Source organism: Phaseolus vulgaris, chromosome 3 (genome assembly GCF_000499845.2).
Source record: "Phaseolus vulgaris cultivar G19833 chromosome 3, P. vulgaris v2.0, whole genome shotgun sequence".
Taxonomy (NCBI): Eukaryota; Viridiplantae; Streptophyta; class Magnoliopsida; order Fabales; family Fabaceae; genus Phaseolus; species Phaseolus vulgaris.
The window spans coordinates 9,708,633-9,727,585 of record NC_023757.2 but is presented as its reverse complement, the minus strand read 5'-3'; the positions used below and the strand labels follow the sequence as shown (position 1 = coordinate 9,727,585).

Here is an 18,953-nt window from a genome sequence, read left to right as displayed (position 1 = left end):
TATATAAAAGACAGTTAGGAAAACTTATTTATCTTACTATTACTAGACATGATTTGTCTTTTGCAGTTGGTGTTGTTAGTCAGTTCATGCAGGCTCCATGTATTGACCACTGGAATGTTGTTATCCATATTCTAAGATACCTTCAAAAGGCTTGAGGACAAGGTTTGCTATATGAAGATAATTGTGATGTTGACTAGGCAAGATCACCTACTGACATATGCTCTACTACAAGATATTGTGTTTTCCTTAGAGGAAATATTATTTCTTGGAAAAGAAAGAAATAAAATGTAGTTGTCGATCAATTGTTGAAACTGGATATAGGGCAATGGCAACTCTTGTGAAATTCTATGGGTGAAACAAATACTTCAAAAACTTAACTTCTGTGAGATTCAACAAATGAAGATGTATTGTGATAGCCAAGATGCTCTTCACCATATTGCTTCCAATCCAGTGCTCCATGAGAGGACTAAACACATAAAAATTGATTGTCACTTTGTTCGGGAGAAGTTGTTGTCTAAGGAAATTTGTACTGAATTTGTTGATCCAATGATCAACTTGCATATGTGTTAACAAAACCTTAAGGGACCCTCGAATTGAATTTATTTGTTCCAAGTTTGGTACATACAAGGGGGAGTGTTAGAATAGGTATTAAATAGAGGTAGGAATTAGTTGTATTAGAAGACTACTATATGGTGTACCTATGAGCTAGGACTCTAGTTTGATCTTTGCACTTCCCTGTAATCATTGTATTAGAATTCTATCAATATAAATATCAGAACATATGATAAAAGGAGTGATAAGCTCTCTAAAATATAGCCGATTTTATTTATCTCAACTTTGTTCTTACATCATGTTATCTCGTCAATTGTATGCCTCATGACCTTGACTAGCTCATCCCTTTTCTGAAAAGATATTTAGTCTAGTCGTAATCAATATCCTCACTATGTTACAATATGTTATCATTGTCTTTCCCTTTGCACTATACATGTCTCTATTATGTCTATATTGCGTATATTCCTAACTCTCTAGGTGATGTCTTATCTCACCCCAAGTGATGGTTCAACAAGCAAATATTGATGAAATGTGTACACGAAGGAATGGTAAATGAAAACTGGTCAAACTTTAACTCACAAGTCCATATTTGGATGCCAATGGCTTTATTACGCTCTAAAAGTAGGTCCTGACAAAAACAATGACCATTGCAAGGCCCACCTAGTTGCCAAAGGTTACATACCGGTATTTAGGCAACACTACACCAACACTTTCCCCCATATGTCCAAAAGGGCATCACCTAGACACCTATTCCGCGGCTACTATTCACCATAGGCCATTGTTACAATTTCACATTAAAAAATGCCACAAGGGAAATCATGAAGAAGAGATATATGGAGTAACCACTTATATTTGTTGCTCAGGGGGAGTCCTCTACATTGGTAAGCTAACTTTGCAAATCCTTTAATGGGCTTTGTTGGCGATCTCACATCGACTAGAGATTAGAGCCTTTCATTGTATATAAGTGGGTGCAAACCTCAACCCTATGAGCCGGTTTTATGGGGTTGAGTTAGGCTTAAAGTCCATTTCGTAATATGGTATCAGAGCCATTTCGAGCCTATCCTAGCGAGTGTTTGTTGGGCTTATCAGGCCACCCGCTATCGGGCCGCTATCGGACCACCCATAATATATAGTCCCACGCACGAGTTGGCAGTCTCGGCGTGAGGGGGGTGTGTTGGCGATCCCACATCGACTAGAGATTAGAGCCTTTCATTGTATATAAGTGGGTGCAAACCTCAACCCTATGAGCCGGTTTTATGGGGTTGAGTTAGGCTTAAAGTCCATTTCGTAATAGGCTTAAATAGTCATAATGTGCCTGGTTTTACCCTTTTGATACGATTGTGAAGTAGTTTTATATGATTCGCAATGTTCTATTGCCACTCACCTATGGGATGCACCTACTTCATTGTATACGTGGATGATATTGTCCTCACAAACACTAATCAACCTAGCATTATTCACCTAAAACAACACTTCTCCTACCAATTCTAGACTAATCACCTTGGTAGACTTCACTAATTCCTAGGTATTGAGGTTGCTAAATCCAAGGATGGTTTGGTTATCTCCCAAAAGAGATATGCTATGGACATCTTGAAAGAAATTGGCCTTCTAAATGTCAAACCAATTGACATCCTAGTGGACAATAGTATCAAATTGCTAGCCAATCAAGAAGAACCTTCATCAAATCCTGGTGATATAAAGGTTAGTTGGAATGCTGAACTACCTTAATAGTTACTCATCAAAATATTGCATTTCCAACCAATGTAGTGAGGCAACTCCTGAATTCACCTAGCCAAGACCATTAGAATGTTGTAATTTGTATACTGAAGTATATTAAAAATGTTCCAAGCAAAGGTCTCCTTTATGAAGACAGAGCATGCAAATTCTTGATCAATCCAATGTGGACTAGACTTGCTCACCCAATGATAGACAATCCACCTTGAGGTACTATGTGCTACTAATTGGAGGAAATCTAATATCCTGAAAAAACAAGAAACAAAATGTTGTAGCAAAATCCAACGTTATTGCAAATGTTGAAGCAGAATACTGAGCGATGAGCTAAGTGACTTGCGAATTCATAATGCTGAAGCAACTCCTAAAAGAGCTTAAATTCGAAGATTCTACACAAATGATAATGATTTGTGATAACCAGGCAGCTCTGCATGTTGTATCTGATCTAGTTTTTCATGAGAAGACAAAACATATCAAGGTAGATTGCCATTTCATGAAGGAGAAAATTGAATTTGGAGAAACTACAACAATATTGGTCAACACTAAAGATAAGCTAGCCAATATCTTCACCGAATCTTTGAGGGGTCCTACGATTGACTATATTTGTTACAAGCTAGGTGTATATTATTTATATGCTCCACTAAAGTTTGTTATTTCATTAAAAGGCCTATATTTGTTTATTCCTTCTTCTTCTTCTTAAGATCCCCCTCTAAAGCTTTAGTTATTTATCTGCCCTTGCAAGAAAAGTTTACATAATACGTAAAAAGACCTAACAAACTTCAACCGTGCTTAGCAATGTAGAAGAGGAGAATAGACAACCCAACGTATAGAATACCCAACCTGTGCAGTCAATGATTTTATGACCTCTTTTGCTGATTTACACTTTCCAGCTTCGTCTGCAGCTACAGCAGTCACTTCCTTCAATTGCTTTGATGTTCTCTCAAGTTCAGCCTCTAAACTTTTTGATTTTCGAGTAAGATCTTCAACCTAACCAGTATATTTTATCAGTTCCAGGCTGAGTATACTTCAAGCATTTTCAACATTTAGAAACCATAAACAAATAATATCAGAAAGTTAAAAAGTATAATTATTTTAAATTCAAGTATCATGTAATTATTTTAATTCAAGATAAAAACAGATAAACATATAATTGTTTGTTTCAATATCATGTGAATGTGAATACACAGACCTGAGCAGTGAATAAAAACTAGTAATGAAAATGCACTGTAAACAGTTGATCCAAATGGTGCTATATACGGATTCTTTAACATTAGAAAGTTAAAATGGTACAGTATATGCAGAACCTTCTCATCTTAGAAATTCTTTTATTATATTTGCATTTTATATTCTGTCTTTAACCAAGAAGAATAATGCCATGTAATCAACTTCATGTAGAATAAGGCTTTGCTGTTGTAAGGTGGACCCCTTATCCTCCACACTCAGTCATTACTTTGCTTTTATTTTAAGCAAATTTGTCTATCCAAAAGAATTTTATAACAAATCAAATGTAATGAGATATGCAAGCTTTAAGAAGTTAATCAACAATTTCATCAAAAATAAATTTCTTTCAAAGCGTCAAAGTCCTAAACAGATCAATATTACTTATGTGCAATACAGACATATGACATGAAAAGGTTCTCTAGAAGGATAGATACACACATGAATAAGATATATATGATTAGGCTTACCTGAGTCCTTAAAATTATAACTTCTTGACTTAAAATATCATTTCTATGCTTTAAATCATCATTGATATCCTCATACGATTCTCTTGGACTTGACTTTGACGAAACTGGAGATGTTGTTTGACAAGATAATCTTGCAGCAGGCTCTGAAAATGGAAGGTTTTTCTTAGAATCAACAAAAACAGAATTTGATGATTTTGAAGAAGCAAAACCCTTCATTTCTAGTTTTCCATTCGAAGCTGGGGAACGGTGGCTATCTTGTGAATCTGGAAGCTTCAATTGACTACTTTCTGTTTGAAGAATAGAACCAAAAGATGAAAGTCTCAATAGTGTTCCCTGTATTTTAGTGGTTCTATTCTCTTGCAAACTTACACTTCTCAAGCTAGGAGTTTGCACCAAGGGTACTGATTCAGCAGGCTTCTTAAGCTTAAGATAACAGTCCTCGCAAACTCGATACGGCTTGCTAGTATTGGGAGCAAGGGAAGCTTTTCTAGATTTCTTGCTGGTGCAAGATTTGCAAAACACAAGTCCACAGTTGTAACAATTATGACGTTTTCTTCTGAAATTAAATGGATTACGACATCCAAAACATGTAGAATGATCAACACTTGGGATCCATTTATGAAGACATACAGCAGCTGTAAAGTTTGAACCACAAAATACACTTTTCACTTGTTTATCTTTTAAAAACTCAACAAGTGTTGGTTTATTCCTGTGATCATTGTCTCCATGACCTAATTGCCCATTTAAACCCTTTCCCCATGTGTAAACCTCTGCCTTGGAAGTCAAGACTGCAACATGATATGAACCACAGGCAATATCTTCTACAAAACTGTCAGCAATTTTAACACATGTAGGGACTTTTCCATCAGATGCAGGACAGCCAAGTTGCCCATAAGCAGTGCTTCCTATTGTATATACATGTCCTGATGTTGTCAAAGCAATTGTAAGACTGTGGCCACAAGCCACCTGGCTAATGTTTTCAGTACTCAATGCAATTACACACTCAGGAACTAGTCTAGGCTCCCTATCAGCATGTCCAAGTTGGCCTTTATCTCCGTCACCCCAGGTGAACAATCTTCCACTAGATGAGCGTGTAGAAGATTCCACAGATTCGTTTATCGCCTCCACAACTGCAGCAGTGTGCCAAACACCACATGCAACCTTGGTTGTTCTAAACCCTCTCAAAATTTCTACTTCTTGAGGAATAGTTGCACTACAATGATTTCCATGTCCTAAGGCACCAAAAGTTCCATCACCAAATGTGAACAGTTGCCCAGCTGATGTAACAATAGCTGTGTGCCAAGGTCCACAGGACACATAAGATACACGTAAACCCTCCAAGTTACCACTAATTTTTTTAGGAATCCAGTGAGTGGCTTCATTTCCATGTCCAAGCATGCCAGAATTGTGAGCACCATCACCCCATGTATAAAGATCCCCAGAATAAGTAACAGCGCATGTATGATATTCTCCACATGCTACTGACTCAATATTCATGCCAGCAAGAGTGTCAACAAGCTTAGGGTGAAAAACATCCATTTCTACACCATGTCCAAGCCTACCTCCTGACTCCTCTCCCCAACTAAATATCTCTCCCTGCTTGGTAACCAGAACAGCATGTCTGTAGCCACAACTAATACTGTGAACATCTAGAACTAACTTAGATTCGAATGCCTTGGGGAGGAATGCATCCATACTAGACAAGGCTCCAACTCTATGTACACCTCCACCAAGAATTCCATTGCCAATACCTTCTCCCCAAATAAAAACATCACTTAGGGAATCAAAATCTTCATGATAAGAACCCTGGCTGGAGGAACTTACAGCACTAGACAAACTAACTCGAAATGCCTCAGATGCAGAATTTCGATTGCTTGAGTTATCCACACACCCAGAGGACAAGGAGGAGTTTGCAATAGATTCAGCTTGACTGGTACTCTTGCTTGCTGCATTGGAAGAAATTATTTCAGAGAAAGCCTTTACCCATCTATTTTTCACATCAAAAGCAGCTCCACCAGCATCTCCAGGGTCCTGTTGTATAAAATTGTAGAGTGAAAATTATAGAAAATTGTAAATGTCTATCTGAACTGTATGAAACAACACAAAGATGAAAGCCATTGTTACAGAAAATGGTGTATTTGATGGAGTGGATCTTCGTGTGCTAGATTTTGGACTATCAGAACAGTGACTGTCATCAGTTCTTGACTCAAACCACTTGCGATTGTTCGCTCGAGTAACTAATGCCTTAAGACCAACAAACCAGATTTCAGCTTCTTCTTTGTCCTTGCATATCTGTACATAGATTAGCAGTGAATCAAATATTGAAGCTCATAAGTTATAAATTCCCCATTTTACTCAACCCACTAACTTAATATCAGACTAGCTTTTCACAACCAGATCAGTGAGAAGAAAAAGATGATGAGACAATCTTCATTACAGGCCTAGTAGGTTTAATTTTCATAATAATAAACAATTATGCAGAGAGAAAGCGCACCAAATCCAAGGACCTATCGCTGTATATAAGAGAAAATGATTGATATTCCTTCTCAGGTCGTGGATACCGCTGAAATGTTGCCTGGATGATAACATCAAACCAAAATAATGAACATGGTGCAGTAATCCAATAAAAAAAATAAAGTGCTAAGGATCAGTCAAACATATGTATTTTTCCAACTATTCCTACAAAAATAAAGCCCCAAGGTCATTTCAGAATGATGTATTGAACTCAAGTGAAGGCTTGAAATTTCAAAAAAGGCACCAAGAATTAACCAGAGAAAATAGTCTCTAGGCTTTTTACAAACTTACAGTCCGCTGCCCTGGAATGATCCTTGAAACGGTACTGAGTTTAAGCTGTTTCTCTTCCTTGTCAGAGTACCATAAGAGTATAGACTCATCCTAAAACCAAAACCAATAGCATTGAATAGTGTAGAACAGAAGATACATGTGAATGGGAAAAATCAGAAACAAGTAAATAAGCACATTTTAAATTCCTAGCAAAAGCTTAATACTCAAAAAATAATATATAAAATTCCTATTTTATAACATTGAAGACACAATGCATCTAAAGGCATTTGACCTTTTGTTCCCCTCACGAATAATTTGCTGTTATATATAAGCTGCTTGGCATCTTAGATTATTCAAACAAGATTCACGCATTCCTAAACTACTGTTCATTACTGGATTTTATGCATATTTAACAACTTGTTTTAGTCAATTATAATATTTTTTGTGGTCATCATGTATATAATAGCGACCTATTTGTTGCTGTGTTTACCACTTTCCATCAGCAAACTGTTACTGTCAGTAAAATCTTAAGAAAATTGTCATGTATAAATTGTATAAAGTTCTAAATCAAAAAAGTGGTAGTTTTATGTCCTTTTAGGCTAATACAATTGTTTTAAGAAGCAATAACAATAGCAACTTACATTGGAAAGCCTAAACGGGCAGAACTTCGGCTTCCCTCTTCGTCCGTACTTTAGAAGATATGAGCCTTTCTTAAGAAATGCAATTGCCTACAAAGGGAACAAAAAAGGTTAATTATCCTGGAAAGAAGATTATCCATGACTCCAAAACTAAGAAGCACAAGGCAAGAAGTCTGCTTCCAGTTTCAACGTTTGGTTATGTCAGCAACCATTGTATATTAGGACAAAACATAGATACGGATTCACATGTGTTGATTATGCTGTTCTTCAATTAGAATTAAAGTTTCACCTCAGTAATCGGCATAATAAAGATTCATATTAAAGAATTATGCAAATACCAAAATAAAACTTCAGAAAAAAACAGTAAACACAGCACATAAGGAACTGTATATGACTCCCATACTAAAAATTATTATTCACCCCACTAAAAACATATTGAATGGGACACACAGGAAAGTAAATTTTATTTTCATTTTCTATTTTGCTACACTAATCATTAAAAACCAAAAGAAACAATAGAAGGAAAGCCAAAACTGTTGAACCTGCTCGATATCTCTCTCCCCAAGAGCAGTTTTCTGAGGATCAGCCATTCAAGTTGCAATAAGAGGCGCTTCCCAAGAATGGACCCAACACCCATTTGAACAACGAACCAACACAAAGCATATACCATAAAGCAACGTCCAACCCCTCCCCATGAAACCCAATTCAGCGCTTTCAAATTAACCAAGCGAAGCTAGTCTCATCTACCCCATAGCTCAACCACACCGCAGAGTTCATAGAACCGCAGAGAAATGCGCCTCCGGTCACCACTTTCAGCTCGAAACAAAACCCTAGAAAACGCGGTCACCACAGAAACCTCGGAATTCCTCGGATTCCCTCTAGCAGAGACGGCTCGGCGTCGCCAATGCGGGAGGAAACAACGCAACGATAACCGAAACCAGCGACATTGCGAGGAATCCTCGGACAACGCGAAAAAACCTAACCGTTTGAGGAGACGTCGGGGTCGTTGGAACCGCGGCGAAGGGAATTGGAAGAAGGAGAGGTTGCGGTGTGGAGCTTGCGGTGGCGAGAGACAATGCCTTGGGTTTTTCTTCTTTCTGAGCTCGAATTCGCGGAGCTTCGTTTGAAATTTTGGTAACACGCGAAAGGGGTCTCTCTCCTGAGAGGAGCTAACTGTTTTTTCTGCCGGTTAAAGCCACGTCAGCAACTGAAATCTGGGAGATGGGGATGGCTGGTTTTGTCGTTTTCTGGAACTTTGGGGGGACAAATGAGTCCAATTTCGGGATTTGAAACGAAATGCCTCGCTGGTGTCGCTCTCTTGGGGAACTTCACTCCCCTGTGCTTTGGACCACGCTAAGACCTCCTAGGGATTTTCCTCGGTTCATCTGGGATGCATCCAATGGGATAAAAAACTTCATTTTCGAGGGTGCACCGTACACCGTGCTCTTTACCACACGCAGTAACTCCAGTTGGATTTCGCGGACTAAAAAGGGAATTTGGGTGTTTAATCTAATGTAATAATGTAACCATATTCACTCGAGCTTTTATTACACCAATGGGAAGGATTTGGTTCCATTTTGAAATTAATCATAAACATTTTTTAATATTTTTTTATTTGTCGCATTTACTTGGTTTTAGACGAAAATTAGAACTGGTTGTAATTAAAATTATTTTCATTCATGTGGTTTGAATTTGTCAAACAAAATTTGCCGTATTTCAACCAAACTAAGAAATTGTCATCAGATAAATATAATCTTATGTTATAATTTGATTTACTTATTTATTATAAATTTAATTATATTATATTTTATATTCAAAAATGTTTATTGTTATGACTTTTAATTTCTTAAAGTAGATTTTCTACGACATATAAAAACACTACTTGTTTCTATTACCAATAAGAAATACTACAATTTTATATTTTCAGTTTTCAAAAGGCAATTTAAAATTTTAAAATTATGTTTTTAAAGCCCAAAACACACAACAAGTGCTTGATGTTCTCTTTTAGTATTTGCCACCCACTTTAAAATTATAATGGGTAGATCTGAATGACTAACTACAATATCCATGTTCATATTTATATTTTAAAAAAAATACTTGTATCTAATATGCACATGCCAAGTGCAATTTTATTTAATCATACTTTTTAACCATTATTCCCTACCCGCGTATTCCTCAAATACATGACAGTGGTAAAGAAGAACATATAAAAATTATATACAATAAATGACTTAATATATCAAATACTTAATACCAATCTCATAAATTTAAATTTCATTACAATCTATTAAATTAATTGGTTTTAATGTGATTATATCTAATGAGATCACTCAAAAAAATTCAATGTCATTTAGTTTATAGGTTTATAAATACATTCATAAAAAAATAAGTGAATTTTTAAACTTTACAATAAATTAAGAATATAAAAATAGGAACTAATACATTTGAAAGTGTATCGTTCGATCGTGATTAGGTCATGACATGATCACTTAAAAGATGTTTCCTCGCGTCATTTATCTCGAGTCCAAGAGACAATGTTCGGTCCAAATAAGGACAGGGCCAATGACCCTAAAAGATGTCAGTTTTTTTACAAAACGAATTAGGTACTAAAGTAACATAAAACAACTTAAGTATTTAAAATATAAATAGTTATATTCTTTCTTAGCACAAGCTCAACAAAAGTAAATAGTTAGAGACAATACTCTATATATCAACACCCTAAAATAAAGGGAATATATTAACAAATTATTATATGTTTACTAACTCCTGAATAATGATCTATGAGTATTATAGAAAGACTTTAAGATCCTGAGCAAAAGGTAAGCATTATTCTATGCAGTACACACTACACTCATATTTTTTAATGCTCACACTAAATTTGATTCTCGGAGTCTTATCAATAAGGAGATCATCTCATTGTGATCTTCAAGCATCTCAAATAGGCAATGTTGAAAGGTTGACTTGAAAATCACCTTCAAGACCTGACTTGGTCCAAATTTACTGACATTGAGAGAAAATGATAATTTTTTATAATTAAAACAAAAGGCATTACTAATTATTTCTTATATAAAGGATTAGAGGTGGTATAATTTATCAAATATATTTTTATTTTTTATCAAAAAATATTATTTATCACATTTTTATAATAAAGAGTTTTCCTGTTTCAGTATCAATAGAAAAAGACAAATTTATAACGATCAACAACATAATTTAGTATTTATATATATTTCAAAAGAATGTTATGTTTAATAATGATGACTTGGTATTCATTGTTGTTTGTAAACAACAACCTCTTATCAGTGATTGTTAGATTATATTATAGTTGTTCCTTTTGTATGAGTTGTCAAAGAGAGTGGTTTGCCACATTTGAATATTTTGAAGGTGGTAGCATGTTAATGGACAATAATGCTTCATGCAAGATGGTTAGTATAGACTATGTTTGGATAAGGATGCATCATGGCAAAATTATACGTCGTGAAGTTGAAGAAGAATCATATAATTTTGCTTTCTAAAAAATTATCACATATTATAATTTGGCTCCTAATTATTTAAATTTAATTAATTTTAAAATGCGATTATAGTTTTAAAAATATTTTTATAACTTCTTAACGGTGTATTATTATTTTTTTCTGAAATATAACATATTTTCGAAGTTTTCAGATTTTGAATGTGAAACAATCAAACCTTATTCTAAAATATTTATAAAACAGCAATCAAACTTTAAATTGAAATAATTATACTTTTTAAATTAAATGAAAACATATTTTAATAATTAGGTACCTAATTAAAATATGTAATAACTTTATCACTAGATGATGATATATGAAACTAATTTAAACACCTTTGTTATAATACAAATTTAATTATTCTAATCCCTTAAAATTTAATGGAGTACACCATAATTTCTCTGGTTTAATAACATAAAATTGTCATATCCTCCATCCATAATAACACACCACCCTTATCTTTAGTATTTTTCTTCTCCCACAAGATGAACATGTTCTTTCATATGACTTACGCGTAATCTTAGCATATACTTAGAAAATTTTGAGGTTATTACAGAGAAAAATTAATTTTAAAACGTAATAAAAAACATTAGTATCTCAAAATTTTACATTCGGAAGTTATAAAATAATATTTTCCATATAATATTTTAATTACATTATTAATAAATAGTGTAAATATCTTATTATTTTAAGATTTCTACAATATATTGCATAAAATACAACAACATTTGATAACTATTTAATAGATATAAGAATAACACAAAACAATTAAAAGTAATAAATAAAATTTAAAGATATATTAATTATTAAAAAAAGTGAAAACTATTTTTCTAAATTTATCTTCTGTATAAAGTGATAAGAAGAGCTAAGAAGAAAGAAGAAGAAATATGGTTATCCTAGGAAAAAATCAATAGTAAAATAAAATAAAATTTAAAAACTAAAAAATAAAAGGGAAGAATGATGAGAATTTTTAACCTTCTAAAAACACTTCTAGTTCTAATCAATAAAGTAAATAAAAATAAACGTTTATAATTTTTATACTTACTCATATTTTATAACAATAATTATTTTGTAGGGTTTCAGGAAACTCATTTTATTCAATTATTTTATAATTATAATTGTTTAATGAAATACCTTCAACCATCTTAGTTATTTATATTATTTATAACTATAATTATTTGATAAGAGGTTTCAAACCTCATATTGTTTAATTATATTACGTTAATTATAATTATTTATAGTAAGAATTGTTAGTGTAACTTAACAATTCTCACTTGGTGAATTTTCTTTATCTTATTTAATTATTTTATATTATTTATAATTATCATTATTTAGTGAGGTATTCCAAATATTATTTTATGTCATTTAATTATTTCCTTATTGTAATTATACACATTTCTTAATTTAATTTAAAATATAAATTTTTAGTTCGTAAATAAAATATAAATTGTATGTATGAAATGGAATATATATTTATTTTAAATTTTATAATAACTATAATATATGATAAGGGTGATTTATATATACTCATTATATTTATATATATTTGGGTGATTTAATAATATACTCATTATATTTATATATATATATAATAAAATAAAAATTTGAAGTAATTTAAAATTAAATGTTTGATCTTAGAAATTTAAACAAATAAATATTAAGTAGATGAAAAAATCTTATATAATTTTTATTATAGTTGTTTTGTAATCAACAATAAACAATAAATTAAATATGAACCAGTCCAGGGTGGTTTAACCCTTATACATATTCTGCCAACCCTCACAAACCAATGGATCAAGACACCAGTCAGTAAGAGAAAAAAAAAACAAAATGTGATTTGGATATAACCCAAGACCAAACCTTTAATTGAATCCTAGCAAACAACCCTCCTTTGAGAATGACATTATTCTTGTGATTCCAAATCTCGCTAACTACTACAATCTAAATTGCTCCCCAAACATCGTTAACAGAATCAAAGGTGTTACACAACCTAAACTGAAAAAAATTTAACCGTGTATCATTGTTCGTCACACCAAGCCAAGCCAAACAATGACTACATACAAACCAAGCAAATCTGCATAACAAATGACGACGAGTCTCTTCCTCTACCCCACAAAGACTACACAAAAGGCTTTCAACCACAATCCCTTGCATTTCTAAATTGACCCTTGTTGCAATCTTATTTTTCTATTAACTACTACAAAAATATTTATTTTTTATTTTACCTTGTTACTTATCAAATATAACTAAATTAATCATTACAAGATACACTACTTTAAAAATAGGGAAGGGAGTTAGAGAACAAGTGACCCAATAACATAGTTCAATAGGTCATCATCAAACATCACAAAATATGATTAAATGAAATATTAGCAATGATGCTTTAACATTCAATATCTTGTTAGAAAAAATAACAAAGTTCAATATCTATAGTCGTCATCAAAGATCATGTAATTTCCAGTCCTCCTTGTCCTAGCCTGTCTGTCATTCTGCACATCAAAACCAATTATGTTTTCCATGGATTAAAATATTGTTCCAAACCCAAATGAAATTTCAACTTGTAAATGAAATTTCAGCTTGTAATTCCTGGTTCTCTACCTCAAATGATTCATACAAACTTTCTTTTGAGAACTCAATTAGAAAATTGAAAACTACTCTGATATTAAGTTTGGTAACTTCAACAATATGTTTGTGGTTAAGTTACCTTTGACTTACTTTTGCAAAGGATCCCTTTGTTACTTGTGAGTTGAAATGCATTGGAATTCATGCAACCATAAGTTTTAAATGAAATACAAACAAGACTTATACAAGACAGTTATCTCCCATGCTAGCCAGTTATTGTCCACAGTTCTGATTTTAGTTCACAAATAAATTATGTATAATTCTGATTTTAACATGCAATTCCCTGAGCAAAGCTGAATAGTCCCAAAAGCCACAGTGTTCAAAATTTACAAAGATCTTAACTTAGAAGCAGGAGCAGTTATTGTGGACTAAAAGCATTAGTAATGTGTGTGTACCTTGGTTATAAGTCTTTCAAAGGCTTCTGTACCATGCTCTTCCATGTATCTCTCAGCAGCACTCAAAACATCATCTGAGCCACTGAATAAGGACTTCTTTTGGGGAAAATACCAGATTTGAGATCCTTGTGGAATTGGAATTTGTGGGTTCATATAGAATGGTCTGATGTAATTCTTGTACACAACTGCAGCTCCATTGAAGTGAGGCAGAACCAACCAACAACTGAATATCAACTTGGCAAAGGGCCAAATGGGAAGCCTGAAATTAGCACCAAACTATTATATTGGAGAAACAACACACAAACAGATGTAAAGCAAATATAAAAAATAGAGAAATCTATTGGTTCTCTATAGAAAAAAAATATTCATCGTGCTTAAAAAATTAGAAATATAAGTAATAAGTATTTACAAAACAAATATAAAATAATTAATTAAAAATGTTTAATTTAAATTGGACTTTGTTTGTGAGAAGGAAGAAAATAAAAAATATTAATGTTATTATTGAAAATAATATTAATGTTATTATTATTTGTGACACTAAATTAACATAGGATTTTAAAAATTGCAATAACATAACTTGAATTTATAAATGTAATTAAGGATAAAAACTGTTGTATGAAAATAAAATTAAAAATAGATAAATAATAATGTTAATGTTAAATTAAGCAAATAATTAAATGTTTAAAATGTAAAGTTGATGTAACTATATATAAGTAAAATTTATTTTCATTATTATGGATGCTATAATCATGTTAGTTTGATGTAAAAAAATTGTAGTAGATAAGTTTGAAAGAGCAAAGTCAATTAATAAAGTTATATTAAACCAAAAAATAAAATGTTATAAATATAATGTTAATGTAGTTAGGTGTGAGTAAAATTTATTTTCATATGATATAGTCATGTTAATTTGATATAAAAAAATGCAGTAGATAATTTTAAAACAACAAAGTCAATTAATAAAGTTATATTAAACCAAAAAATAAAATGTTATAAATATAATATTAAGTAATTAGGTGTTAGTAAAATTAATGTGATATTTTAAAACTTGACAATTCATTTTAAATGTGTTGGACCCCTTGAGACTCTAATGGTGAGCAATTCTACATTGATGACTACGTCTGCTATGTGATGGGTTGCGTCATGATGAGTGCGGACGGTTGTTGCGATTTGTCACTGTATTCAAATTGTGTGGGTGGTGTATTCATTTGGAATGAAATGGAACAACTTTCTCCTTCATTTTAAAAATGTGTGTTGGATGAATATGTTGCTTGTAAATATTAACATAAGGTGGTGTATTTAAATTCACTCCAAACAAGTTAAACAATAAATCAATGGACACAAATGATTGTTTTCTACTATTCATTACAAATTGTGGTTGAGGTGAATTGAATTGTTCAAATGAGAACGAATTTGGGTAATATTCTTATTGTAACTGCAAATAAATGTCAGTAAAATTCTTTTGTGGATAATTAAAATTAGTTTCCTAATATGTTGACACTCTCTGTACATGACACACATTTGACGTGGTAGACGTGACAATGACGTGACAGAGTGAGATTGTGCGTGAATGAGCGGCGCGAGCTTCAAAATAGGATAAAAAAGAATATATCACATCGATTTTTAGAAACAACCGATATAATATATGATTCTTATTAAAAAAAATTGATTTTTTTTCCATGAATAGTGAGTGACTATAAATGTCACATAAGTAACCACTTACAGACACACGGGTAACCAGTTTTGCGTGTGCTATGGGTCATATATTATAATCTAGAGTCAGTGTCACGTCTTCGTCAAATGTCACGACGTCTGCAGCGTCAATTAGTGCCACGCAAGTGGTGTCAAATGTGTTAGTGAGAGAGAGTGTTAATAAAATATTTTTCTTAGTTTCAACTAGGATTGATGGATTTTGTTATGTGTGTGGATGAACAAAGGTACATGCATTGCACGACCATTTAATGCTAGTTCTTGGTGGTTGATTCACTTTCCATGTTTAATCTGCCAATTTTCGCCAAGTCGTCTCCACATACCAATTTTTGTGTAGTTTTTCCAAATTGTTTGTTAGGCATGGTAGAGTTCTCTTGGAATAGACCAAATTGAAACTAAACTCTAGAAGATTTGTATCATTCCACTATTGTAAAGAATGATAAGAGTCTATGTTATCCAAAGTTCAACATTCCTATACGCTTCTAGCGGGGGTTGATACCTCAAAATCCTTGTATGTATTCCATTTAAACCGTAATAAGTTATTATTATCAAAAGATTTGTGTTAAAGTTTACATCGTTTGGGATAGGTGCAAAGAAATGAGGGAGGAAAAAAAAGGAAAGGATACCCCTTTTTTTGTGAGATTGTGAAGGAAAGAAAAGAAAAACCGTGAATATGTGAGTGGAAGAAAAGTAAAACAATGTTTAGTTATAATGTGTATTGGAGAATTAATTACCAAATCCGTACCATTTGTGAAAAAAATGATAGGATGGCACAGTCTCTTATCTTTATTTCATCAAGTCTTGCATAAAAAACAAAAAAAGTCAAGGCAAAATGGAAACATGAAGCTAGCCCTAGCACATATAACTTTAATCTTCGGTTATTTATATATAATAGTTGTTGCATACATAGGATTATTTTATAGGATAATATAAATATAAAGAGAATAAAATAAAATAAAATATTTTGAACTAATTAATTATAATGGAGAAAATAAATGATAAATTATATTCTTATAATAAATTGGACTTGGGAATAATAAATTCTAATTTGTATTTTTATAATAAAAATAAATTGAAAGAAAAAATTAAAATATTGAGACTGAAATTAAATTTTGTATTTTTAGTTCGTTAATAACATATCAAAATAAGCAATAAGAAAAAATAAATAAAATTATTTGTGTATTTTTTAAAATAAATATCAATTGAATAATTTAAAATTATATTATCTATATTTTTGTTTAACATTTCCTAACTGTATTGTTTAAAATCATATCAAAAAAATTAATTTACCGATAATAATAAATATTTACAAAAATTTAACATTTTTTTCTATTTTTAAAATTTAAAAATATTTAAATTATCCACAAAACCAATTTATATTAAACGTTACATAATTTAATATTTTTTTCTTTTCACAAACCATTTAAAACTTATTATTCCTACTCTTAGTTAAATTTTTTAGAATCTTTTTAACAATTTTAAAATTTAATTTAATTTAATTTTTCCTCCCTCACTTTACTTCCCTTCAACATAGTGAGAAATAAATGAAAACCTCATCTCCGAATCCAATCTGATCATCACGGATTCCAATTCTGATAAAGTTTCAAATATTAAATTGGAAAAAATTTCTTAAATTTATTTTATTATTTTACTATCACGTACTACGAAGCAGAAAAAATTTAAACCCTCTTTCCGGAGTGAAATTTTAGATGTCAAAATTGAAAAATGAATATCAGGATTATGATAACACTCATGCTTAGCTCAGTTCCAACATCAAAAATGAAAAAGTTCAAATTTCTAAAAGCCCTTCCAAAACTGAATTTTGGAAAGATTTCTTTTATTAGAAGTACAAAAGACAACTGAGTTATACGCACTGATATAACAGAAACACCAATATAAAAATTCCTACAATATCTAAAATATAAAATATAAAAACATAAATTTATATATTATATAAATTTACAATAAAGATTTATGTGCATAAATATATTTAAGATTATTTTTTAAAATAAAAAAATATTTTTCACTGATTTGTTTTTTATTTTTATAATTATAATATAAATTTATACAATAAAATTAAATTTTTAAAAAATTAATATATTTTTTTATGTTAGAACTGTAATAAAATTATCATAGATTTAATAAATATTTTTTAAATTAATTTTCTTCAGATACTGTGATATCATACTATGTCCAATGTAAATATGGAACACGTCATTTAAAAAAAAAATTCCACTTGCTTTATAGCAAGTGACTATTCCACTGTCTAAAAACCAAAAACACACCTCTTCGCCCCCGAGAAACAAATTTTGAGGGTAAACACTAAATGATTCTAGAGTAGGAAATAAAATGCAAAGTGTTTGGGGATTTGTTTTCAAAATCCTTACTTTTCACGGAAAAAAAATCTCAATCGCAAAAATGAAGTTGTAATAGTTAAAACATGACTAGAAGAGAAACTCACAGTTCAAGAACTTTTGCAAAAGTGAGCTCAAAGAGTGTGAGAATGGAATACAGAATCCAATAAGTGAGCCATTGTTGATCATCAGCAGTGGACTTAGTCTCGATGGCCTTAATTGAAGCATATCTGACCATAAAGGCAAAAGGGTAGGCAGAAAAGTTGAAAATTCAGACATACATTCATTTTCCCAAATGAAAGAAATACAGCAAAAAAGAAACATACTTACAAAGGGTAAGCAAGCGTAACCAAGGGTCTGGAGTAAAGATCAATTATAGAATGAATTTAGTAACAGCGACACCAAAATGATTGCCACAACTTGAGCAAGAGTGAAACAAAAAAAGTATATAATTTGAAAAAGAAGAGAGGAGATTTACAGAGCAAGAACGTCGAAGTTGTTGAATACAACTTGGAGAAAGTGATTGTTGTTGTCCGAAGCACCCATATTTTGCAACCAAAGTTGGTCTGTTTTCTACACCTTCAATGTGGGAGTGAGAAAGTGGAGAGTTTGAAGCGAGAAAGTGAAGAGGGAAGAAGAAGGTGAGAGAGAAAGAAGGTTTAGAAAAGAGTGAGAAAAGTAAGATAGAAAATGTGGGAAAGTAATCTTTGAAAAGAACAAATGTTTTGGACACACTCTATTGCACACAACCAACGAGGCACCGAATTCCACTTTTTCCATACGGCAATTTTTCCTAATATAATGTTATTTTAACTTATAATACCTGAAATGGACTTAAAAGGAACATTAATTTCTGAATTAGGACGATTACACTGTATCAAATGCAATTCGGGCTCCCGCCTGATTTCACAATTTCAATTTTGTGTTCGGGAGTTCGAAACTCCCCGATATTCGGTCTTTGGAAACTGGAGGAATC

General features: G+C 31.9%; 2 protein-coding genes across 5 annotated transcripts in view; both read right to left on the bottom strand.

Moving 5' to 3' along the window:
- LOC137806591 (PH, RCC1 and FYVE domains-containing protein 1) overlaps positions 1-8,771 on the bottom strand; it is a 34,029-nt gene extending 25,258 nt beyond the window's left edge. Inside the window, exons 1-8 of one of the 3 annotated variants that reach the window (XR_011080370.1) lie at positions 7,936-8,577; positions 7,397-7,483; positions 6,777-6,866; positions 6,466-6,546; positions 6,096-6,263; positions 3,972-6,002; positions 3,124-3,270; positions 2,472-2,532 (exon numbers count right to left, since the gene is read on the bottom strand). Coding sequence is in view for 2 of the 3 variants with exons in the window: in XM_068606795.1 (XP_068462896.1) it covers positions 3,124-3,270; positions 3,972-6,002; positions 6,096-6,263; positions 6,466-6,546; positions 6,777-6,866; positions 7,397-7,483; positions 7,936-7,983 (2,652 nt within the window). In the remaining variant the exon portion in view is untranslated. Of the gene's footprint in view, positions 1-2,471; positions 2,533-3,123; positions 3,271-3,971; positions 6,003-6,095; positions 6,264-6,465; positions 6,547-6,776; positions 6,867-7,396; positions 7,484-7,935 lie in introns of all 3 variants that reach the window. The other 2 variants (XM_068606795.1, XM_068606794.1) reach the window with 2 other exon arrangements.
- Positions 8,772-13,193: 4,422 nt separating this feature from the next.
- LOC137806590 (HVA22-like protein c) lies at positions 13,194-18,664 on the bottom strand. 2 transcript variants are annotated; one of them, XM_068606792.1, is made up of 5 exons: positions 18,456-18,664; positions 18,308-18,334; positions 18,085-18,207; positions 13,917-14,175; positions 13,194-13,388 (listed from the first exon to the last, which is right to left on the bottom strand). In XM_068606792.1, exons 1-5 carry the CDS (start codon positions 18,521-18,523, stop codon positions 13,320-13,322), a joined length of 546 nt encoding a protein of 181 aa, XP_068462893.1. In that variant the 5' UTR covers positions 18,524-18,664; the 3' UTR covers positions 13,194-13,319. The 2 variants fall into 2 exon arrangements, with proteins under 2 accessions (XP_068462893.1, XP_068462894.1); XM_068606793.1 differs by having other exon boundaries at positions 13,917-14,139; positions 18,456-18,662.
- Between the last annotated feature and the right edge of the window lie 289 nt (positions 18,665-18,953).

Bases quoted from the DNA above. Each gene is read 5' to 3' on its own strand.
- LOC137806590 (XM_068606792.1), bottom strand. From the start codon at position 18,523: ATGGGTGCTTCGGACAACAACAATCACTTTCTCCAAGTTGTATTCAAC. The intron at 18,335-18,455 runs GTAAATCTCCTC...TCTTTACTCCAG, and splicing joins AACTTCGACGTTCTTGCTCT to ACCCTTGGTTACGCTTGCTT. The intron at 18,208-18,307 runs GTAAGTATGTTT...CTTTATGGTCAG, and splicing joins GTTACGCTTGCTTACCCTTT to ATATGCTTCAATTAAGGCCA.